This window comes from Leucoraja erinacea, chromosome 5 (assembly GCF_028641065.1).
Source record: "Leucoraja erinacea ecotype New England chromosome 5, Leri_hhj_1, whole genome shotgun sequence".
NCBI classification, from domain to species: Eukaryota; Metazoa; Chordata; class Chondrichthyes; order Rajiformes; family Rajidae; genus Leucoraja; species Leucoraja erinaceus.
Window position 1 is genome coordinate 49,879,475 of NC_073381.1, and position 25,568 is coordinate 49,905,042.

At 45.0% G+C, this 25,568-nt stretch overlaps 1 protein-coding gene and 1 long non-coding RNA gene across 2 annotated transcripts in view; one reads left to right on the forward strand and one right to left on the reverse strand.

Annotated features, from left to right (window-relative positions):
• The window catches only part of LOC129697221 (chloride intracellular channel protein 5-like), a 120,361-nt gene extending 118,840 nt beyond the window's left edge, over positions 1-1,521 (reverse strand). The window contains exon 1 of the mRNA XM_055635559.1: positions 655-1,521. Within this exon, the coding sequence (XP_055491534.1) occupies positions 655-1,140 (486 nt within the window). The 5' untranslated portion in view covers positions 1,141-1,521. The remainder of the gene's footprint in view (positions 1-654) is intronic.
• Positions 1,522-22,620: 21,099 nt separating this feature from the next.
• On the forward strand, positions 22,621-24,866 carry LOC129697224 (uncharacterized). Its single transcript, XR_008723471.1, has 3 exons — positions 22,621-23,671; positions 24,431-24,518; positions 24,700-24,866. It is a non-coding gene; the product is annotated as an uncharacterized LOC129697224 (long non-coding RNA).
• Positions 24,867-25,568: the final 702 nt, after the last annotated feature.

Here is a 25,568-nt window from a genome sequence, read left to right on the forward strand (position 1 = left end):
AGGAAATAGGCAACGTTTCGGGCCGAAACCCTTCTTCAGACCCAGCTCCAAGTCATTTATCAATTTAACTATGTACAATTTAACTAGTACCACTACGAGAGTGTTTTGTAATTTGACTGACCATACCAAGCTGTGTACGATGATACGAATGAAACACGACTCGATTTTTTTTACAAATTAGTTTTTCATTCATTTCACTCTAATACAGCGTTCTAAAATATTACCACGGTGAATGCGGGGCTCAATTCGGTAAAGGTCACAATACAAACTGCCCTTGATTTATTCTCAATATATCGCAGAGTTTCACGTCTATATTGTGGATTCACAATGTGCAGGAAAACCTCGGCTCGGAATGATCACACAGAAAGGTACACAAACCCAGTCCTGACTACAGTGTGTATGTATGTCCCTGGTATCCGGGGAAACGGCGGCTCCCAGCGGCGGGTGGAGCTAAAGGCGGATCGCAACGCACACACGGCAGTCAAACATCACAGGTGGGGAAACCGCCACAGTGCCCCGACATTTTCAGTAGAGAGGGGTGGGGGTTGCGTTTACCTGTAAAGTACTCGGCAGCACGAAAAGCATTTTGCAAACACAAGTAGGAGAGGGGAGGGGATGATGGGGCAAGGTTGGAAAAGAAAGTCCATGGCTTACCTTGACATAGAGGGAGATGTCGAAATTCTGCTGCAGTTGCTGGTCGCAGTCGCCCGGGCTGGGACTGCCGTTGATGTGCGGGCTGTGGGTGTCGGGGCTGTGGGTGTCGGGGCTGTGGCTATCGGGGCTGTGGCTGTGGCTGCGGGTGTCGGGGCTGTGGCTGCGGGTGTCGGGGCTGTGGCTGCGGGTGTCGGGGCTGGGGCTGCGGCTCCGGCTCCGGCGCTCCTCTATGTTCACCAACTCTTGCTCAGCCTCCCGCTCCGAGCCGCTGTGGTGATTATCCCGCTCCCCGCTCGCCGCCGAGGAGGAGGAGGAAGAGGAGGGAGTGGGGGACGAAGGACTAGGCGAAGGGGACCGAGCCACCTCGTCGTATTCGGCGGCGGCGACCTCCTCCCCCCCCACGAACACCCGCATCGAGGTTTCGTAGTGGACGTCCGTGCCCGCATCGGGGTTTTCGTAGATGTTCTCAGTCAAGCCGTTCTCCATGGTCGCTGGACGTGTGCGAGCCGGTTGGCGAGGGTGTGAGTGAGCGAGGTGTGTGTTCTTTCCCCCTCAAGGTGTGGCGTTGCTCAGGTGAACGAGCAACAAATGGCGCCGCGGGCTCGGCCAGCTGTATGTCCTGAGGCGAGTGGTCAGGGACTGGGTGCCGAGCGCTGCGCTGCGCCGAGGAGGTAACTCGCTCACCGGCTCCCACTGCTTGTGCAACGCTCGCAGCTGGAGTGTGGCCAGAATTAAGTCGCGTATAACTGTGCAGATTTATAAGGTGCAAACTTGTTCCAAAGTTTTCGGTCAATCATTAACTGTTTGGGTGAAATATAAACCCACTATCGGGATTGCCTGCTGACTTGCCAGTAAAAGATGCTTTATTATGCACCACTTGTCACGATGCATCGCGTTTAAAAGGGTGCTGATCACATCACAGCTGAAGTGTTTGAGACACTTTTCAGAAGCTCCATGGGACGTCGGACACTTGCTTTTAAGGTAGAAAAAAGTGCAAACGCATTAGGAAACGCAAAGGAACTGCCAAAGGCAGGATGTGAAAAGAATATTAAAAACCTGGACAACGGTGAATTTTAATTCTAGGAATGTTGCTGGGAAGGGTGCAATTTGTATGCAAGCTCACTTGGATGAATTGAATTGTGAATTTCTGACTCATGATTACTCAAAATGGATGTTAGAAATTTGGGATGCATTGAGAGAATTTCAGATTCTGTTACATTCTGTTTGTAGTTGGTTTGGCTGTTTGTTTGTCTTTTTGCACAAAGTCCGCGAGCATTGCCACTTTTCATTTCATTGCACGTCTCGTATGTGTATGTGACGAATAAACTTGACTTGAATCTTAAGTCTGCTTTCGGAGCAGGCATAAATTCAGTATAAATAATGGATTAAGCACACCACCACATATTACCCATCGCCCACCCATTAAAAACCTGCTTATACAACTATAGCACGCAAAGTCTACAGGTCTCACCTTGGACTCTTCAGTCACTTCAATGCCCACACTGAACCAAACTAGAGGCAAGACATCCTTGTTCCTGAGGGAATGCCTAAGTAGAGAAGTTGGTAACTTTCACATTAACATAAAAGAGTGGTGCTTCATAATAGACTGAATGAGATTGCATTAAGGCTTGATGGTAGGAATTAAGAATGGTAACACAAAGTAGATTTTCATAGAAACTTGCATTTAGAAGATGGGAGAACATCAAATAGATGTAGCAAGTAAGTTCCAAAGAATAGGACTAGGTTCTACAGTCAAATGGGACAAAGAGAGAAGCTGGTGCATAGCGCATAGTTTGTATAAAGTATTGGTCATGTTTCATAGCTTTGTGACTGCACACTCTTCAATACAAGTACATGGGTTGATTTTTCAAGTACAATAAATATTTATGATCTTCAATATAGGTGAAATAACCAATCATCAATTTTAATTTTCCAGTTGACTAGAAATTACTTTTCAAACTGAAAACACACAAAGCCATTTATCACATCATACGCAATGTAGGATGAGATTCTAAGTTTAAATATTACATATTATCATAAGAAGAACTGTGACAGGCGAATAGCAGCAAATTAACACCGAACTCCTACACCTTTCTCTTGTCATATCCACTATTTATGAATTTAGCACAGATGTTTATCAATCAGGAAATTATTCTGTTAATCGATTAAAAAATAATTGATCAATCAGCTAAAAAGATGTGCAAAGGAGCACCTCCTTTCAGTTCACATTAGCCAACCTGACCTCTCGGTGACTCAGCAATTAACTCCCCCTCCCATTCCGAATCAGACCTTTCTGTCCTGGGCCTCCTCCATGGCCAGAGTGAGTCCCACCATAAATTAGAGGAGCAGCACCTCATATTTCGCTTGGGTAATTTACACCCCAGCGGTATGAACATTTACTTCTCCAATTTCAGGTAGTCCTGGCTTTCTCCCTCCTTCCCTTACCCGCTCTCCCACAGCCTACTGTCTCTGCCTCTCCCTTTCTTCTTCCCACCCCCACATCAGTCTGAAGAAGGGACTCGAACTGAAATGTCACCTATTCCTTCGCTCCATAGATGCTGCCTCACCCGCTGAGTTTCCCCAGCATTTTTGATTTTTGTCTACCTGCAAAGGAGAACCAGAATGTTTAATTAAGCATACCAATCAGCCTATTAATGAATGCCTTAAAATGAAGCTTAAACCGGTAACAATAGGGTTATGGTCTGCAACATTCAGGAATGGATCCCACAACCGGTAAGACATAAATTAGAGACACAAAGTGCTAGAGTAACTCAGCGGAACAGGCAGCATCACCAGAGAGAAGGAATGGGTGACATTTCTGGTCGAGACCCTTCTTCAGTCTCAACCCAAAATCTCACCCATTTCTTCTCTCCAGAGATGCTGCTTGTGTCTATCTTTGTTGTAAGCCAGAGATGCTGCTTGTGTCGATCTTTGGTGTAAATTACACACTTTCTCATATTCTCATGTAATTTGGCTACTTATCTTAAACATTTTTTTTCTAGTTACAGACCATTTTAACGACCATTTACTCCCTTATTCTGTCAATAACTTCAAAGCTTTGAACATCTACTGCTCAGAGAAACATAAATCCACTTATCCATTCTTCACAGATAACTCCTAAAGAGATAAATCACAGGTAAGTATCAGGGTGAGAACTCTCTCACCCCAGTACATCCCAGAAAATCTCCATTTAGAAACAACACTTTTTGTATAAACCTATTGAATAATTTGCCATCCTTTTTTATGTTTCTATTTGCAAGGTTAACATCTACACACCTCGTGGCCATTTCTGACCTTTTACCGTGTTTTGCTGAATTTCAGATTTGAGGGAGAACAAAGTGCAGGCAAAACAGGTTTATTGGCAATTTATAATGTGAGCTGTGAACTCTTGGAGATCAGTGTGAGTCTTATCAAAATCTGTACTAATCACCTTGTCGGTAATTGCTGAAAGGGTGGAGTGGATGGATAGGAGATAAAGAGATCACAGATCAAAGGCAATCCTCAGCATTCCCGCTCCTGTCCTTGTGCTTTTTTAAAAAAACTTAAAAAAACTATTAAATGTTAGGAAATGTGAACCTATCCTGCTCCTCCCATAGCATGGCATCTTCAGAAAATATTCAAACCCAAGTTATATAAAAGTTTAGATTAATTTAGAGATACAGTGTGGAAACAGGCTCTGCGACCAACCAAGTCTGCACTGACCAGTGATCAACCGTACATTAATTCTATGTTAGACCAGTTTCACATCCTACACACTCGGCGCAATTTTTTACAGAAACTAATTAACCTACAAACTTGCACATCTTTAGAATGTGGAAGAAAGCCGAAGCACCCAGAGAAAAGCTATACTGGGAGAACATACAAACTCCAACTAGACAGCACCCATAGTCAGGATCGAACCCGGGATTCTGGCACTGTAAGGCAGCAACTATTTTTGCAGCACCACTGTGCTGCCCTAAGCGAAAGAAGGTATCTAGAGCGAGATTAGGTCCCCTCTTAAACCAAAATGGTCATCTATGTGACGAGCCATAGGAGACGAACAAGGTCATCAATGATTATTTCTCCACTGATCTTACCTTGGAGAAAATCATGATGACTGGGGCAGTTAATGGAGATGGACAAAAAAAGCTGGTGTAACTCAGCAGGCCAGGCAGCATCTCTGAAGAGAAGGAATAGGTGATGTTTCAGGTCGAGACCTTCAAACTAAAAGTCATGGGAAAGGGAAACGAGAGATATAGACGATGATGTCGAGAGATATAGAGCAATGAATGGAAGATATGCAAATAAATAACAATTATAAAGGAAACAGGCCTTTGTTAGCTGTTTGTTGTGTGAAAACGAGAAGCTGGTGTGACTTGGGTGGAGGAGGGATGGAGAGAGAGGGAATACCAAGGTTATTTGAAGTTAGAGAAATCAATATTCATACCACTGGGTTCCAAGTTGCCCAAGCGAAATATGAGATTCTGTTCCTCCAATTTGCGTTTGGTTCAATCTGACAATGGAAGAGGCCTAGGACAGAAAGGTCAGTGTGGAAATGGGAAGGATAATTAAAGTGTTTAGCAATCGGGAGATCAGGTAGGTCCAGGTGGACTGAGCAAAGGTGTTCAGCGAAACGATCGCCCAGTCTACGTTTAGTTTCACCGATGTACAAGAGTCCACAACTTGGACAATGGGCACAGTAGCTAAGGTTGGAGGAGGTGCAAGTGAACCTCTGCCTAACCTGAAAGGACTGTCGGGGTCCCTGGACAGAGTCGAGGGAGGAGGTACAGGTGTTGCATTTTCTGTGGTTGCAGGAGAACGTACCTGGGGAGGCGGGGTGGAGGGAGGGATGGAAGCAGAAGCAGCGGCAGGGGCAGATGCGGACGGGGAGCCGTGGCTGGTGAGTATTTTCCGGACTGGCAAGTGGCTCGCTGCAGCTCCGGCCATGGAGCAGCGCCAATGCAAGAGTCCCGGGCGGTCGGAAGCGTTGCGCCGCTGCCATGAGAGTGCATTCTGGAGGACAACCAGTGGCTGCTGGAAGTAGGTACCAAGCACTGGCTAGAAGTGGTGGAAGATAGTGGACTTCAAATGGGGATGGTTGGAGAAAGCATCCTGCTTGCCTGCTAGATTTTGACACTGTAACTGCAGGAAAAATGTTCTCGATGTTGGGGGAGTTCAGAACCAGCGGTCACAGTTTAAGAATAAAGGGTAGGCCATTTAGCACTGAGATGAGGACAAACTTTCTTCAACCAGAGAGTTGTGAATCTGTGGAATTCTCTGCCACAGAAGGCAGTGCAGGCCAATTCACTGGATGTAGGCTGTGGGCTGAGGAGCTTTATTCTGCAGTTTCGTGACCCAAGTCACCAAACTACATGAAATTTTCACATATTGTGTAAAAGAATTTATATAAATCACCCCTGAAACTCGATATGAAGAAGACTTGCACATTTTTATTAAATTAGAGAAAAAACGGAAAAATGTCGGGAATTTTTTAGTCTGTTATTAATGTTATAGTTTAGGCCCTCAATTTCATGAATGAATGAGTAAGTGAGTGAGTGAATGAATGAATGAATTTATTCACATTATAAAATGGTGCAATTAAATTAATTAAAGTCCATACAGATAGATTTTCATAAATTCAGACTTTAGTCTTACCTTTCAGTTAGAGTTGATTCATAGGGGCCTTCTTTGTGTTCCAGCACATCAGCAGGGACTTTGAAGGCTTTCTTGCACTTTAATCCACTTCGCAGCACTTTCTTCAGCCTTTTTAATGCTTTTCCCACTAAATACAATTAATCTGCTGCAAGTTTCCATAACATTTATTCCACAGAACAACACATCGGAATCTCCAGTAAAACAGGCATCTGTGAAGCCCCCTCAGCCATTTTGTGTGCTAGCCTGAAGCAAAGCGCGTGATTGGCCAACTGGCAGACAACTCAATGATAAACGTGCTTTGATTGGACTAAAATATTCCCGACATTTTTTGTTTTTTCTCTAATAAAAATGTGCAAGTCTTCTTCATATCCAGTTTCAGGGGTGATTTATATTATTTTTTTTACACAATATGTGAAAATTTCATGTAGTTTGGTGACTTGGGTCACAAAATCCTATTTCTAGACACATTTTTAATGCTCGGCCCACAGCCTAATGTTTTCAACAGAGAGTTACATTTAGCTCTTGGGGCTAGCTAAATCAAGGGATATGGGAAAAAAACAGGAAAGAGGTACTGATTTTAGATGACCAGCCATGATCATATTGAATGGCAGTGCTGGCTCGAAGGGCCGAATGGTCTATTCCTGCACCTATTTTTTATGTTTCAATGCTTGAGTATATAGCAATAAAACTCGACTACTTGATTTTGAAGCATTCACGCATGGTGGAGGTATAATATAGTCATATAGTGATACAGTGTGAAAACAAGCCCTTCGGCCCAACTTGCCCACACCCGCCAACATGTCCCAGCTACACTACTTGCTTTTGGTCCATATCCCTCCAAACCTGTCCTATCCATGTATCAGTAACTGTTTCTTAAATGTTGTGATAGTCCCTGCCTCAACTACCTCCTCTGGCAGCTTGTTCCATACACCCACCACTCTTTGTGTGAAAAAAAAATACCCTTTAAAAAGTTACCTCTTAAAACAAAAAAAAAACATTGAAAACATACTTCTACAATGCACTAAAACATGATTTTACTTCGGAGTCACGTGAGTGATTCCGTGAAGAAGCCCGTCCCAGGACGCGTAGCGGCATTACGTTTTCGGCATGCAAAGCGGCAGCCGGGAGTCAGGGCTCCCGAAGAAAACGAGAGAGAATCTAAGTTTAGGTAAGTACTTACCTTTTCCTTTTACAGCCCCTTTGCGTCTGCTTGTTTTTTCCCGCAGGGACGTGCAAGCGGCCCCCTTGGACTCTGGCAGGAGTTTCCCGTTCGAGGGAGGGGAGGAAAGACGCTACCAGGGAGACAGAGCGCCGGCGGACCATGAATGGGACCTGTGCCGGTGCCGAGAAAATCTCCCCAGGGGCTACAGCTGACAGCTGGAAGACGGCGCTAGCGCTCTGTTGGGGGTTCCCCTTAGTCCTCGCTCGCTCTCCACGCACTGTCCAGGTGAGGCAGGCAGGCAGGCGGGCGGGAGGAGGCTTCCGACATTTACGGAGCCGTTAGGGGAACCCACTGTGCAGAGCTGGCGTGGAGTACGCTGCAGCCCGAGTGCAGGTGAGCAGCAGCCCGAGTACAGGGAGAGCGAGGTCCGCTAATCAGCGGCCCGCTCCCGACTCTGCACCAAGCCCGCCAGCATCAGCTGGGGGCTGAGGGGGGAAATATGCTGCACCTGCCCGCTCAAGAGAGAGTCAGGGCAGCAACAGGCGGTAGGACCGCTTAGCGGGCGGTCCGCAAACCCGACATCGGGACCGAGCCAGCCCGCTAGCCCTGACCACGTCAACGGCAAAAGGGAGCGGGCTGGATGTGTGGAAAACCCGGCAGTGGAACGACATTGGACTGGGAAGTCTCTCCACCCAGGAGGGGGAGAGACAGCTGCCTGAGCTGCAGGAACGACTCTTGGGCATTGGAAAGGTGAGTTTGCAGTTGTGTTTTATTACAGAGTTCAGGAACACAACGCAGAACTCGCAAAGAGGAACTGCCCCGCTCCAACTCTACCAGCGGGGCAGCAACCAGCGGCGGCGTCGCTCGTAGAGCGGTTTTCGCTATCCCTGAGACCGAGCCAAAGCCAGTCTCGCCAGAGCCTACACGGCGGACTGGGAAAGGGGCTAGGAAGCCAAACGGCCGGTCGTCTCCGATTCGTCGGAGGGAGGGGAAATGTCCACCCCAAAGCGGGGGAGAGACAGCCGCCTAAGCTGCATCCAGCAGCTATTGGAGGGGATGGTCTACCAAGAGCAGCAGCGCTCTCGGACAGACAGGACAGGCGCCCCCTCCATGGTGCTGAGTCCGGCACCTCCCTTTGCGACCTCGGACCAGGAATGGGAGGTTAGCATCGGTGACCAGGGGCAGGCTGGTCTGAGTATGGGGCAGGCGGAAGGAGCCGAAAGAGAGCAGGGTGTGCAGGAAGAGCTGCTGGGGGTCGTAAGCCGATTCGTCGCTACCCCACGGGTTGGAGCAACACTGGAGCCAAGGATGGCTGCCAGCATAAACCATCTCTCCAACAAACCACTCAGGAGAAGGTGCTCGCCCAAGTGCTTGAGGAGCACACAGCCCCGGATAATTGTGAGGCTCTCAAGGTCAAGAGCCTCAATCCTCAAATATGGGGCAACGTGGGGCGACCGATTCGGACACAGGAGGTCAAACTCCAGCGCATTCTTCGCCTCCTCACGGCGGCTATAACAGCCTATGCGCGGGGTGTCGAGACCGTAGATGACATCTCACCAACAGGATGTCCTGGCACTCATGTGCACGACACAATATGAGCTGAATAACCTGAGAAGAGACAACATCAGGCCGGCCCTCAATCCTAAATTTGCAGGATTATGCAAAACTCCATCAGTAGAGACCGACTCATTTTTTATTTGGGAAGGACTTGAACAAACAGCTCAAAGAGATGGAGGAGGCGTCTAAGACCTTTAGCCTCATGAGGGCACCACCGGCAGCGAACATACCAAAGCTCTTCATTCCACCCAGGCGGCAGCACACCACTGTATCTACCAGTCGGCGTCCCGAATATGCGACTGGTCAAAGCTTGGGGCCGCACTATCCCCAGAAACCTTTTTAGGTCAGGGCCTGCAGCGGACCCCCTGGAAAATGCGCCTCCCCCCAACATCGCCAGCACATCGACAGGGAAGAACACTCAAAAAGAAAAAACACAACCCCGCCAATAACCATGGAGGTAGGTGGGTCTGGTTCCTACCAGCAAATAGAGCGCTTTCTTGGACTATCTTGGCTTTCATATTAATTCAGTCCACGTAACTTTAATGTTGCCAAGAGACAACATAGTTGAATTGGCACAAACAAAGAACAAATTAATGGTCAAACTACCAACTACTCGACAAATAACAGAGTAATTGGGGGAAAATGGTACCATTTTTTCTGTCTACATGATTCAGATGTTAGTATCAAAATCAACATATAGGTTGTCATTGAGCATCTCATGAAGTTACCCACTGAAATAATATCAGAAAGACAGTGGTGGGGTTACCACTTATACTGGGGCTCGGGTGAAAATTATGAGTTTAAGCACTTGCATGTATGGGTATAAATAAGACTACACTATGGAGGTGGCCTATATTAACCATATGGCAGCATAAAGTCGGTATCATATGACAAGTTGGTCAAAACAATTTGGCAATGGTATATCCATAGAGGTATTGGACTATCAACAACTTACCTGCCTGGTAAGCAAAATAAGGTGACAGACACCAGGTCACATAAAAGTAAGGACAACATCAATTAGATGTTTTCATATAAAGTTTAACAAAACTATCAAGCTATATGATGCAACAGATATTAATGCATTTTCATTGTCGCTGTACTGTACACTGACAATGATAATTAAAATGGAATGTGAAACTGATATCGATTATTTGCATTAACGCTATATCACCAGGTGTTTGGGGATGTCCTATGTATGTTGCGGGGGGAAACCAGACCCTGGGCCAGTGGAATCCTCATTAAAACATTTCTCTGGGACAGATAGTTCCAGCAGAAAGATCGTCAGCTATATATATTAACTTTTGTGGCCTATAGGTCATGTTGTCATTCAAGAATGTATTTATAATATTGATAGACAAATGCGTTCACGCAGCATTGGTGAAATTAATTTTATGTATTTTTTCCGTTCTGCCTCACCAATCGAGAACAACGCACAGTACAAAAGGATTCTGCTTCAGGTATTTGATAGTACCTGACGAACTTACGCAGACCTTGTTTCACTTCACGCCATGATATGGTTGTTGGAACTTGGATGGTGTTTTTCCAGTACCCAGAATTATTAATATCGGAGCCGGGCACAAATCTACTGTGCCATGAGAAATAAGCTCCTGAGCTGCAGATTCTGCGCAAACCTCTGGGACTGGGATTGTTATACTGAATAATCGACACCATGTCAGCATCCTTTTGAACATCCACTGGACTACAACACTTGTCCAGCATCAAGAGAAGTACTGCAAGGATAAAGGGGAAAACCTACTCATCCGAATCAGGTACTACGAACTGGAATTCCTGGAGAACCTTCATCATGATGAAGGATTCGGCTACAGTGCCATCAACACAGCTAGAATTGCCCTGCCTGTTCTTTTTCAAAACAGCTACAGGACAACAGGCCATGGGGTCACTGGCTGGTGGTAATGAAGGGTATTAAAACTCTAAACCCCTAGACAATGTACACCTATATATGGGATGTCACACATTGGTTAACCACACTTCAGGGGATCCCACCAGCCAGAGTCCAAAACCTGAACCTTCTATGCACTAAAACATATGTTAAAGGCACATGGAGCAGCACAGAGGGTCCAGTCACTACTCCTATTTCAACTGGACACCATGCTCACAGCTTCAGACCAGATCTCTATCATTTGTCCAGGGAATGGTCAAACCAGACCAGGAATACTTTATCCAGTCATAAAATCCGGGCTTACCCGCCAGAGAACACGGTAATGTACCAAGACCCTTTTTTACCTTACATAGACACAACCTAATTATGCGAGGGAGATGAAAAGCCTTGTGGGTTGGTTACAAAAAACCTTGTGGTCGGGTAACAAGCCTTTTTTGAAATGGCTCAAGCAGGTTAAAGCTCTTGGGATAAAACTAACATGTCAAAGTTGTCATCCCACAGGAGAAGCTTCCACGTCAACGGCAAAAGAATGGACGTACCTATAAACCACATCCTGGCTCCAGCAGAATAGTGGGGGTAAAACGTTCAGAGAGAAATAATTTATCATAAACTGTTGACAAAACCTGTTTTTCATTTGCAGGAAAGATTCCAATCTGCAAATATTCAGATTAGCCAAAGGGAGCATTAAATTTCTTCAGTGTCTATTGTAAAATACCATTGGGTTTTCTATAACAGAATCATTGGTTGGTTACGATACACACTTCCTCCCTCAAAGACTTCGGCAGTGAGTGTAGTAAAACTGTTACACGGTTTGAAATCACAGAGCTTTGAAATCTTCACGGAATCACTCACGTGACTCCGAAGTAAAATAGTAAGATTAAACGAGAACTTACCAGTTTGAAGTTTGATCTGTATTTTATGAGGAGTTACGATGAGGGATTACGTGCCCTCCGCTCCCACCCTCATTACATGGATCAAACTGATAATGGATGTCTCTTTGTTCTTTACTATGTTACTTCAAATACTTGTGTCTTTCTGTGATTCCACACCGCTGCTTTGAAGTATGCCGCTACGCGTCCTGGGACGGGCTTCTTCACGTAATCCCTCATCGTAACTCCTCATAAAATACAGATCAAACTTCAAACTGGTAAGTTCTCGTTTAATCTTACTATTTTAATACATCAAATTTCAAAGTCACTACCGTCCACGGAGAGCACTGCCAGATGTGAGCGGGAAACTGAGGCCAGTTGTCCGTGATGTCTGGATCCCAATGCTCAGCGCTTCGTGTTTCGGAGTTGGCTAATGTTATTGATTTGTAATTAGCCTGATTTATAATTAGTTGACAAAACCTTAATTTATTTTATCCGGGTGGATGGGATAAGTGTAATATTAAAATGACATGCAAGGTGTCAGGCTGTCTGTCACAACATACAGGCCCGATAACCCATTATTTCCTTCAGTTAAGTATTGGGAAGGTAGCACTATTGTCTTTTGCCTCTCAACTATTATGTTTGTTTACCTCACTGACTATTTCTAACGCCCCCCCCCCCCAATTCCTTTGACAGGTTGAATAGAAATGTCCATAATTTCATTGTTTTCTTAATTAAACATGTAGATGAACATCCTCAAGGAAACTGATTCAGATGTGTTGTTTATGAGCTTGTTCAAAGAAGGGGCATATTTTAAAGGAGTGACAGAGATAGTAGCAGGGGAATGTGTGAGGAGGTTATTATTTGTCTTTAGTTTTAGTTTGAACCAAGATTCAAAGTTTAATATAGTAATTGTGCTGATACTGACTCCAACCAACCACCCAATGAATATCATTAATTACGGAGGTTTGATTTTTCTGATGCCATTTAAACTTTACTTGGATTTCAATCACTTCAATGTAAAACTAATTGGGAATGGGGAACATTGGAATAAAAATTTGCCTTCGTTACATATTAACTGTAATGAAATAATGTATGCATGTTGGTAGGTGCAATCAAAACAAATATCTTTTTATTATTGTTATGAATACCACAGAAAATATTATGTATCAAAAGATCACATTAAATAGAATATTATGCTTAAAGATATATTGTTAATTGGACTTTGCATTTCGGAAAAGTCCCAGCTGAGAGGCAGACAGCAAAATACTGAAAATATTGGGGGTGAAAATGACTTCATGACAGCTTGTTAGGAAAATGAAGGAAATGGTAACAGAATACTGATATAGCTGAGCAAGTATAATTTTATGGATGGTAATTGTGTTCAACCAATTGATAACCCCTTTGACAAAGTAACTAGCATGTTAGATGACAAGGAAACCAATGGATGTAGCAAATTTTGTTATACAAAATTTGGTCCATGAAGTGCCCCATAAAAGGTTACTGCATTAGATAAGCACCTGTGGACTTGAACGTAAGGTTAAGTCCAGGGGTCAGATAGACAATAGACAATAGGTACAGGAGTTTGGCCTTTCGAGCCAACAAGTCAAGTCAAGTCAAGTCAAGTTTATTTGTCACATACACATACGAGATGTGTATGTGACAAAACACCACCATTCAATGTGATCATGGCTGATCATCCCCAATCAGTACCCCGTTCCTGCCTTCTCCCCATATCCCCTGACTCCGCTGTTTTTAAGAGCCCTATCTAGCTCTCTCTTGAAAGCATCCAGAGAACCTGCCTCCACCGTATTCTGAGGCAGAGAATTCCACAGACTCACCACTCTATGTGAGAAAAAGTGTTTCCTTGTCTCCGTTCTAAATGGCTTACTCCTTATTCTTAAACTGTGGCCCCTGGTTCTGGACTCCCCCAACATCGGGAACATGTTTCCTGCCTCTAGCGTGTCCAAGCCCTTAACAATCTTATATGTTTCAATGTGATTCCCTCTCATCCTTCTAAACTCCAGAGTGTACAAGCCCAGCTGCTCCATTCTCTCAGCATATGACAGTCCCGCCATCCTGGGAATTAACCTTGTAAACCTACGCTGCACTCCCTCAATATCAAGAATATCCTTCCTCAAATTAGGGGACCAAAACTGCACACAATACTCCAGGTGTGGTCTCACTAGGGCTCTGTACAACTGCAGAATGACCTATTTGCTCCTATATTTGATTCCTCTTATTATAAAGCCCAACATGCCATTCGCTTTCTTCACTGCCTGCTGTACCTGCATGCTTACTTTCATAGACTGATGTACAAGGACCCCCGGATCCCACTGTTCTTCCCATTTTATCCCAGATGTGGGGCTTTATGTGTGGGCCAGATATATTGTCAGTGTAGAGGGGCTAGGATCAAGGCCAAGTGTGCATCCAGAGTCAAGGTCTGGAATAGTATGAGGTGTGCAGTCAAAGCTGGGACAATGGGGTGTTCAGCACTGGGAACCTAAGCAGGTAAGCAGCTATGATCAGGGTAGAATAGGGGAAAAGGTGTAAGGCTCGACTCGGGGTCAGGAATGAGAGAAGGTATGCAAACTGAGTAAGGGTCAGTAGTAGTACCAGGTGTGCAGTGAGACCCAGGTTGGTCAACATGGGCCAAGTGCTTGATTATAATCTGATTGCCATACATGAATATACTAAGATCATTCATGTGCTGCACCTGTTGATCAGAGCCTGGCTCTCCTGTGGAATGTAATTAAGTATGTAATTTAGCCTAACCTTATTCATAGCTAATCCAATTGAAGCATAAATGTTGCATTCAAGTGTAAGTTAAAAGACTTGCTACAGTATGCGGCAGATTGCACAATTTCAAGCTGAAAAATGCAAAAGCTTCATACCATGGGAGGGGGGACACCCCCCCCCCCCCCCCCCCCACACACCCTCCCTCCCCCCTTGGTCGCTACGCTCCCTCGGGCTAGGTCTCTCACAATTTCTCACTCCCAACTCTCACCCAATGTTGGCAGCCCTGCATCAGGACACCTGCAAATAAGGCACGAGTGAGGTGCCGGATGACTGGAGAATAGTTAATTTGTACCTCCATGTAGGAAGTGTTTCAAGGAAAAGCCTGGGATCTATAGACCAGTGACCCTAAAATCTGTGGTAGGTAATTTACTGGAGAGATTATTCCGTGGGAATAAGGTATATATGCACTTGGATAGAAAGAGAATGATTAGGGATATTCAGCATGGTTTTGTATGTGGGAGATAATGTCTCGTGAATTTGATTGTTTTTTGAAGAAGTAACTAAGATAGTTGACAAGAGCAAGGTCATAGATGTTGTCTACATGGTCTTCGGTAAGGCCTTTGATAAGATTCCAATTGGTAGGCTGATCTGGAAGGTTCGAAGGCATGGCATCCAGCAGGGAGAGCTAGCTACCTGGTTACAGAATTGACTTCATGGAAGGAAGCAGGAGGTGGCTGTGGAAGGTTGTTTATTAGACAGGAGGCCTGTGGTGTACCTCATGGAATGGTGCTGGGCCCATTGCTATCTGTGTTTTATATCAATGGTTTAGATGAGAATGCAAGACAGAGAAGAGAATTATCAAAAATTACAGCAGGATCTTTCTCAGCCAGGCAAATGTGCTGAAGAATGGCTTCTCTGTAGATAATTGTGAGATTTTGCATTTTGGGAAGCCGAACCAGGACAGGAGAGAGAAACCTGGAGAGTGTTGTAGAGTATGTGATCTAGGAGTGCAGGTACACAGTTCCCCGAAAGTTCCATCACAATAGCTAGTAAGGTAAAGGAGGCTTTCGGCACATTGGCCGTCGTCAGATAGTGTATCGGTATAAGGGGAAAGTAGGGTTTAGAATGAATAAGATCTTTTGTGTGTGTGTTTTGGACATGTAATGGCACTGTTATTTTGGGGTTTTGAAATCATATTATTTTTCTTAGATAAAGTTTTACAAGATGAACTGTCTACATACTTTGAAGATTGTTTTTTGGACAAAGGTTATAAAAGAGACTGGTGCAATCTATAGCTGAAGGTAATGAGTCGTATAATGCATGATCCAGACCACCTCTCATGTGTTGCTGTTAAAGTTTGTGGCTCCTGTGGGTCAAATCATACTGTAGGCCTTGCTGCTCTAGCCAACCGACAAAGCAATGTGGCCTGTAAGATGCCTCTTTGCCTCGGGTGGCTAAACCTGAGGCCTCACCCCAGATCATCCTGGCCACCAATTGAAAACTAGCTAATGTCAAAGATTCTTAATTGTAAAGAAGGCAAAACAATGGGCCAACATGCCTCTCGTAATCTTTGTTTTAAGACAGAATCACTACAGTCATTTTAAAATCCATAAACACAGAACCCACGGTAGACACAAGAAACTGCAAATGTTGGAATCTTGTAGCCAAAAACATAAAGTTGCTGAAGTATCTCAGCAGGTCAGGCAGCAATCCTGGAGAACATGGGTAGGTGTAATTTCTGGTAGGGAGATTTTTTCTAATTGATTGTAGTGATATGGTGGGTGAGAAAGCTGGGTGATCCTTTTGCTGCATTTCACTTGCACGTGATGTAATTTTGACATTGTTCCTCTACAAAATAAACGTGGGTTCATGAAACATTAAGACAGGAGGGAAAAAAAACTGCTTAAGGAACTCAGCAGGTCAGGCAGCATCTGCAGAGGCAAAGGCAGTTTCCAGCCAAGAGGTAGAACAGAATAGTGCAGCAATGGGAAGTTTTAAAAGATCGTCGTTTGATTAGCTCACTGAGAAGCACATCAGTTAATCAGAAGAAGTGAAGGTATAGTGCAGCAAGCAGCCGTTTTGGAGAGGTTGTCTGTTGAGGTGGTGTGCTGTGTGTGAGGATAAGTGTGGAGGCTTTGACTCGTGAGTCAAGAATAATTTAAGAATAAGGAGTAAGCCATTTAGAATGAAACACTTTTCCTCACAGAGAGTGGTGAGTCTGTGGAATTCTCTGCATCAGAGGGCGGTGGAGGCCGGTTCTCTGGATGCTTTCAAGAGGGAGCTAAATAGGGCTCTTAAAGATAGCGGAGTCAGGGAATATGGGGAGAAGGCAGGAACGGGGTACTGATTGGGGATGAACAGCCATGATCACATTGAATGGCGGTGCTGGCTCGAAGGGGTGAATGGCCTACTCCTGCACCTATTGTCTATTGTCTATTGAGAGGCTGCGGTGCCGAGGCTGAGCAGAGGGTGACAGCAAGATAAGGTAAGGTTTTTTTATTTTGGAACTTTCTTCTTCAGTCTCAGTGTAGTCGGGTTGGTAGTTAGGGCAGTGGTATGCTGCTCCTGTAGGTTGTGGGAAGTCAGGGATACTTCCAGTGTCCTTGAGGACTGCACCTGTAGGAACAGCATCCATCTGCAGTTCCCGGTTGATCACGTGAAAGAACTGGTTGGAGCTGCAGCTGGATGACCTCAGGATCATCTGGGAGAATGAGAGCAGCATAGATAGGAGTTATATGGAGGTGATCACACCTGAGGTTTAGGCAGAAATTAGATGGGTGACTACGAGGAAGAGAAGGCGGTAAACTCCTGTGGCTATTTCCTCAAAAACTGTTTTACCCTGTTGGGTACTGTTTGGGGGTGGAGGGTGTGCAGGGGCTGATCGTGCAGGTCTGTGGTACCAGGTCTGGGCCTGAGGAGGGGCAAGGTGGCATGAAGTCTTACAGGGCTATAGTAATAATGGTCTCTGTAGTTATGGGAACTGACAGGAGAATCTGTGGCCGCAAACAGGAGTCTAGGATGGTGCGTTGCTTCCCCTGGTGCCAGGGTCCAGAATTCCTCGGAGCGGCTGCTGAACATTCTCAAGGGAACGATTGGAATGTCAGAAGTCATTGTGGACATTGGTACCAATGGCTTGGTGTGAAAAGAGATGAGGTCCTGCGGTGTGAATATAGGGAGTTTGGAAAGATGTTCAAAAGTAGAACCTTGAAGGTGGTCATCACCAGGTTACTCCCAGTGTTTGTGCTAGTGAAGGGGAGTGATAGGAAAGGCCAAATAAATATGTGGTTGAGGAGCTGTTGTGGGGGGTTAGGGTTCATGTTTTTGAATCATTGGGATCGTGTCTGGGGCAGAGGGGACCTGTGTCAGGAATGGTTGCACCTGAGGTACACAAAAAAGCTGGAGAAACTCAGCGGGTGCAGCAGCATCTATGGAGCGAAGGAAATAGGCAACGTTTCGGGCCGAAACCCTTCTGCAGTTCCTTCTTAAACAACATGGTTGCACCTGAACCTGAGGGGGTGGTCAATATACTTGTAAGCAGGTTTGCCAGTGCTAATTAGGAGGGTTTAATCTTGACTAGCAGTGGGGAAGGATTCCATAGCAGAAAAGAGCCTGACGAGACGTTGGGCCCAAATAGGGCACATAAGGATAAGTTGGGGGAAGGTACTAAATTGGATAAGGCAGATTACATCATTATTAGGCTGGAGCTAAGGAGAATAAATTGGGAGCAGTTGTCATTGGGTAAATCCATATCTAACATGTGGCATCATTTGAAGGCCAGCTGTTCATTCACTGTATGTCTGTACTCTATGTGGTAATGACAAACCATTGACCATTGTGTGTAGGAAGGAACTGCAGATGCTGGTTTATACCAATGAAAGACGCAAAATGTTGGAGTTATTCCAGAATTTTGTGTCTATCAACCATTGACCATTGGTGTCTATGACTTGCCGTGATAAGACAGCTCATGTGCTTTAACGATCCCCAGCATTGTGCTGGAAAAACCTTCACTTCTTGAATAGAATAGTAGAATAGTTTCTTTATTGTCATTGTAACATGAACCATGTACAACGAAATTTTAAAATGTCAGCCAGTCAGTGCACCATTCAAACATTTCTAAACGCTAACGATACATACAAGGTAAAATATTTAAAAAGATAAACAACTAATATATATATATTGAAAATAACACGCATAAACACCCAACCCTCCATCCTTCTGTCGATTTCACAGTGTACCACAGTCCCTTAGTATGTATCGCCCCTGCGTTCCTTCGCGGCTACATTTAGTGCCTTTATAGCAGTGGGATAAAAACTGTTTTTAAGTCTGTTTGCCCTTGTCCTTGTAGATCTGTACCGTCTGCCTGACGGCAACAGTTCAAACAGGGAGTGTCCGGGGTGGGAAATGTCCTTTATAATACTCTGGGATTTTTTGATGCAGCGGGAACTGTGTAAGTCCTCCAAGGTAAGGAGAGGGCAGCCGACAATCCTCTGGGCGTTGTCAATGGCCCTCTGGAGCGCTTTCCTCTGAGCCGCTGTGCAGCTGGTGTACCATACGCATACACAGTATGTTAGGATGCTCCCAATGGAGCACCGATAAAAGGACAGCAGCAGTCTCTGATTGATGTTATTCTTCCTGAGCACCCTCAGGAAGTGCAGTCTCTGCTGGACCTTTTTCAGCACAGTGGTGTTCACGCTCCACGTCAGGTCCTCCTCAATATGGATTCCCAGGAAGCGGAAATCCGCCACCCTCTCCACACAGTCCCCCCTGATAATTAATGGTACCATGTCCGTTTTATTCTTCCTGAAGTCTATTATTATTTCCTTTGTCTTTAAGGTGTTGAGGAGCAGGTTATTTTCTCCACACCACACTGTCAGCTGCTCCGCTTCATCCCGGTAGGCGTACTCGTCCCCCCCGGAGATGAGTCCCACCACCGTAGTGTCATCCGCAAATTTGACAGTGGTGTTGCTGTGGTGGGCGGGGGTCATGTGTGTAGATGGTGTAGAGCAGGGGGCTCAGTACGCAGCCCTGTGGAGAGCCGGTACTGAGGCTGAGGGCCGTGGATGTGTGATGGCCCACTCTGACTCTCTGGCTGCGACCCGACAGGAAGCTATTTATCCACATACAGGTGTAGTGTGGAAGTCCCAAGTCCCCCGGCAAGGGGACTATGGTGGAGGACTTCAGACAGGGTGGAACAGTGGACTGGTTGAAAATCCTCGTACAGACTCCAGCCAGCTGGTCTGCGCAGTCCTTCAACACGCATCCAGAGACGCCATCAGGTCCAGTAGCCTTCCTTGGATTGATGGCCCGCAGCGTGCACCTCACCTCATGCTCCTCTATCTTGAGGGTTAGGCTGCTGTGGACCATGTGCTGTGATGTGGCTGTCTCGGGTGGCTCCACTTCAAAGCGAGCAAAGAAGAGGTTCAGCTCCTCTGCCAATGTGGCGTCACCTTCAGCAGCTCCAAGGTTGGTCTTGTAGTTGGTGAGATACTGGATCCCCTGCCACACCTGCCTGCTGTTGTTACTGTCCAGGTGGTCCTCCATCTTCCTCCTGTAGTCTGATTTGGCCTCTCTGATGCCTCTCTTCAGGTTAGCTCGGGCCGTGCTGTATAAAGCCCTATCGCCAGACCTAAAAGCGGTGTTCCTCTCTTTTAACAGCCGCTGGACCTCCCGGGTCATCCAGGGCTTCTGGTTGGGGTAGACCCGGATGCGTTTGTCCACTGTGACCATGCCCATGGAGTTTTTAATGTAACACAGTAAACTGTCTGTGAACACCTCCAGGTTCCGGTGTTCAAACACATCCCAGTTGGTCCTGTCGAAGCAGTCCTGCAACTGCTGAGATGCACCATCAGGCCAGGTTGTGATGGTCTTTGTGATGGTAGGAGCGGTTTTCCTGAGGGGGGCATATGCAGGAATTAAGAGCAGGGACATATGGTCCGACTGACCCAGGTGTGGTAGTGGTCTAGCCCTGTAGCCCAGCTTGATGTTGGAGTAGACCTTGTCCAGTGTGTTAGCTCCTCTTGTAGCACAGTTAACATGCTGGTAGAATTTGGGGAGCATTTTCATCAAGTCCGCGTGATTAAAGTCCCCTGCTATGATGTGAACACCGTCAGGATATATGCTCTGTTGACTGCTAGTGCTACCATACAAATGTCCCGAGCCGAGTTTAGCATTAGCATCCCATGGTATGTCCAGCAGTTATCATGACAACAGCCTTCCTCTGGTAATGGGCCTGCATTTACCTGTCACATACTCCAGGTTCGTGCAGTGACTGTCCACAATCAGTGTTTGTACACCCTGTTGTTCACGTACACACAGAGGTTAGAGTCTCTTGTCCTGTGGACGCTGTGCTGTGTAGCCTGCTAGCTGATAGGTGGAATGAAAGAATCGGAGCCTGGTGGCTGCCGTGATTAACAAACTGCTGTCCTTCAGCGTTGTTAGAGGTCTGTAGCCTCCTCATCCAATGTGGCGTCACCTTCTGAGCAGGCTGGGAAGGTTTCAGTGGTAGACTGGCCAGTTGGTGAGAGTACTGGATCCTCCTGAGCCACACCTGTCCCACCTGTTGTTGTTACTGTCCAGGTGGTCCTCTGCTGCCCTCTCTGTAGTCATGATTTGGCCTGTCTGATGCCTCTCTTCAGGTTTAGAAGGAACGTGGGCCGATGCTGGAGTATAAAGCCCTATCGCCAGACCTAATTCAAGCGGTGTTCCCTCCCCCTCCTGTTCCTCTCTTTTATAACAGCCGCTGGACCTCCCGACTTTTAAGTTACACAGGGCCAAAACTTCTGGTAAGCACTGACGGGGAGGACATCGGATGCGTTTGCGCCACATTTTTGTGACTGGTTCAACCCATGGAGTCTTAACGCATGGTAACACAGGCAACTGTCTGTGAACACGAGCATAGGTTCCGGTGTTAATCACATCCCATGTTGTGACTTGCTATCAATAAATAAGTCCTGCTCGCTTTTGATATGCACCTCTGGCCATGGTTTTGCATGGTCTTTGTGATGGTAGGAGCATAGAAATTTTCCTGCAGGAGGGCCATTCGCCCATCGAGCCTGCACCGGAATTTATATGAGCATGGTGACATACTGTATCCGTCCTGCCTTCTCTGACCCTCTGGTCCCCTTGCCACAAGTGGTCTAATCCCTCTTAAATATAGCCCATGAACTGGCCTTGACCCTCTGTGAGAGTAGATTCACCTTGTCCAGTGAAAAAAGTTTCCTCTCTCTCTTTAAAGTAGCACCCTTAACATGCTGGTGAATTTGGGGAGCATTTTCATCAAGTCCGCGTGATTAAAAGTCCCCTGCTATGATGTGAACACCGTCAGGATATATGCTCTGACACGTTGACTGACTCTGTGCGCCGTTAGTGCTGAACCATACTCCAATGTCCGATAGCCGAGACAGTTAGTCATTAGCAATAATGTCCCATGGAGACCAAAACTGCATAGGTGTGGTCATGTACTCAGCAGTTATCATGCTCCAACAGTCAAATCCTCTCTATGGGAGATAAATGGGCCTTAAATTAATGCCTGCTGCACTACATTTTCGGGGAGCAGTGTACCTGTGGAAATCGCTGTGTTTGTACACCCGGTGATAATAATCTGTTCACGTAAACAACATGAACCCTTAATGTTAATTTTTATGATAACGTGGACATTGGCATTCGCTTCTGATTTTGTAGCTCGGTCACCTCTGCAACCACACGTGCATGTATGTATACGTATTTCATGTGCTACATAACTAGAAATCCTGGAAAAGGGAATCCATCGTATATTTATCGGCAAACATTTGTGAGGAATTTATGAAATTAATGGGACAACATGTTCTTTGTGCTATTTTTGAAGAAATAAAAGAGTCAATGTATTATTCAATAAGTGTGGATTCCACTCCAGACATCTCACACACAGATCAACTGACATTTACTGCCCGGTACATTCGAGGATGTGAGCCTGCGGAATGTTTCGTAAAATTCATCCCCATCTATTCTCATAGAGCAAAGAATCTAGCAGACACTGTTGTGGATTTCCTTAATGAGAACAAAAGTTCACTATCAAACTGCCGTGGTCAGTCGTATGGCAATGCCTCAAATATGTCTGGATGCTGTACTGGATTGCAAGCACGGATTCATCAACTGAATGAGTTTGCTATCTATGTCCCCTGTGCTGGACACAGCCTGAACTTGGTGGGAGTAAACGCGGCAGAGTGTTGTCTACAGACTGTAACATTCTTTGACTTTGTTCAGTGTCTGTATTCCTTTTTCTCTGCTTCTACACATCGATGGAATGTTCTGGCATCATCTTTAGGAAAAAAATGTGGTCAAGTGTCTGCCTGACATGAGATGGTTGTCACATTTTGATGCTGTTCATGCTCTGTATGGGGGTTTCGAGAAAATTAAACATGCACTGGATTCTGTATCAGCTGACACTGAACAGGAAGTGAACACAAGGAGAGAGGCAGAAGGATTGAACGAGAAAATGGAGAACCTGGAAACGATCTTTCTCACAATTCTTTGGATTGACATTCTTGAAAGAGTGAACAAAACAGGTAAGGTCCTGCAGTCAGAGGATGTGAACATACTTGTTGCCATGAATCTTCTTGAGTCTCTGAAAATCTCTTCAGGAAATTAGAGACAAATTGAGTGAATACAAATTGAACGCCAGGAGTAGGTGGCCAGATTCAGATTATAGAGATGTGAAAAAACAGGAATAAAAACAAAATGTGTAGGCACCTGGGCAGCACACTGCTTTGCCCTATAATGCTGTTGACGACCCTGGCACTTTGATCAGAGGAGGAGAGTCCTGTCAAAGCAGAACTTTTTGTCATCCAAGTTGGCAGTTAGGCAGAGAATTAACAAATTTGGCCTGTAAAAAAATGTTAATGGAAAATATGGCAGAAAAATGAAACACTGTGTGATGATTTTCAGGAATCAAGCCCCTGTATGACTACCATTGGTGAAAGCTGGGAGGAAGCCACAGAAATGAACTGATGAGTACATCCTAAAGGAAGACAAATTGACCCCCCTAGCGGAAGTATCAATACCAGGATAGGAAGAGATGTTTTGGGAGGTATGATTGATAAAAATGGAAGATTAATCACAACAGGGTTCTTCTCTTGGAGCATTGCCTTGTCATAAGGAGCATCATGTTTCTTCAGAGAGGTAAGCAACATAGTTATCATGGCAACATCTTGATCCCAGCATAGAATCCATTTAAGCACAAACACTCAAAAGCTCAAACACTCATCTGAAAGTTGTCTACCAACTGATCTCCTTAGATACCAATTAATTCTATGTAGGGTAATTTGAAACACATTTAGTTTTGTTCACCAACTAATATCTGAGATATTACAAATGTCAGTACTCAATGTCAAAAGCACAGAACTAATGATTTAAATGAAATTTGAGAGGTAGATACGTGATTGGGAGTTTGGAACCTTCTCACTTTGCTCCAAGCAACGTTGCAAGTAAACTATTTTATTGAGGAGTTAATGGTGGCTGAGCACCCAGCAGGAAACTCAGTGCAAGTTCAATAGTTTGAAGAACTAATTGCTACATTGCCATCTAGAGGATGTAATACGAAACAACTCGTCTGCATTACAAAAGTCTTTGCACCAAATACAATCTCAGTGTCGTTTTTTACTACTTCTGTTTTCTTGTATCGTGTCCTCCTGCGTATGAGATAAACAGTTACAGTTTTAACATTAAATATAGTATAGTTACCTTGGAATTTGCTGTGTCATGTGCTAGAAAGTTTATTTAGAGACCTTTTCTGTCATATTATCTAAAATGAATAGATAATATAACAAAAATGCAGATAATATACGACTGACGCTACGTCCAAGAAAGCACAATACCTCTAATTCCCATATGAATAAAAACAATGGGTATATCTCCAATGACTCTTATTACTCTGTACAGATGCACTGTAGAAAGCAGACTATCCGGATGCATCACTGTTTGGTATTGCAACGGCCCTGCCCAAGACAGCAAGAAATTGCAGAGAGTTGTGAGTATTAGCTCAGTTCACAGAAACCAGTCCCCTCCACCCACACCAAACCCCTTCTGGAGCTCCACGACCCCACTACATCCACAGTTTGCAACACCTGCCAATGTTGGATTATGTTGAAAGCTGCCAACATAATCAAGGACCACTTACACCCCAGTCATTCTCTCTTCTCTCCCATCAGGCAGAAAATACAAAAGCTTGAAAGCACATACCACCAGATTCAAGAACATAGAAAAGTCCAGCACAGGAACAGGGCTTTCGACCCACAACAGCTTCTTCTGCGTTGTTATCAGACTTCTGAATGGACCTATCACAAAATAAAGGCGTGGATCTGAATTCCCAATCTAACACATTGTGGACCTTGAATGATTTTTTAATCAGCACTTTATCTTTATCTGTAACACTATTCCCTGCACTCCCTTTGCACTGCACTATCTGTTGTATTCATTTATGGTATGATCTGCCTGGATAGAATGCAAAACAATGTTTTTCACTGTATCTCAGTACACGTAACAATAATGCACCAATATTAATACTAAATTAATAAACACACAGATAGTCCTAAATTTCTCTGCACAGTTCTGTTTAGCCAACAATTTGAACCAAACTGACATTAATAAATAAGAAATCCTGGAAACATTGAGCAGGCCTGGGTGCAAAAATGGAAAGTAGACATTTTAAAACAGTGAGCTTTTGTATAAATGGGGAAGTTAGATAGAGCAAATTTTATGCAGATACAGAGGGATGGGGGGTAAAAGAGAACCAAATATCTGAGCTAAATTGTAGAATTAAAGTGCAGAATCGACAATGGAAGAAGACAAAAGCAAATGACTATTAACTCAGTCTTACCTTTAGCAACACATTACACAGTAAAAAAAACAATCTGATTTTGACTGTTCTGCAAAGGAGAGGAGAGATCTTATCGTCAAGTCAAGAGTCAAGAGAGTTTATTGTCATGTGTCCCAGATAGGACAATGGAATTCTTGCTTGCTGCAGCACAACAGAGTATTGTAGGCATAAATACAGAACAGATTGGTGTGTCTATATACC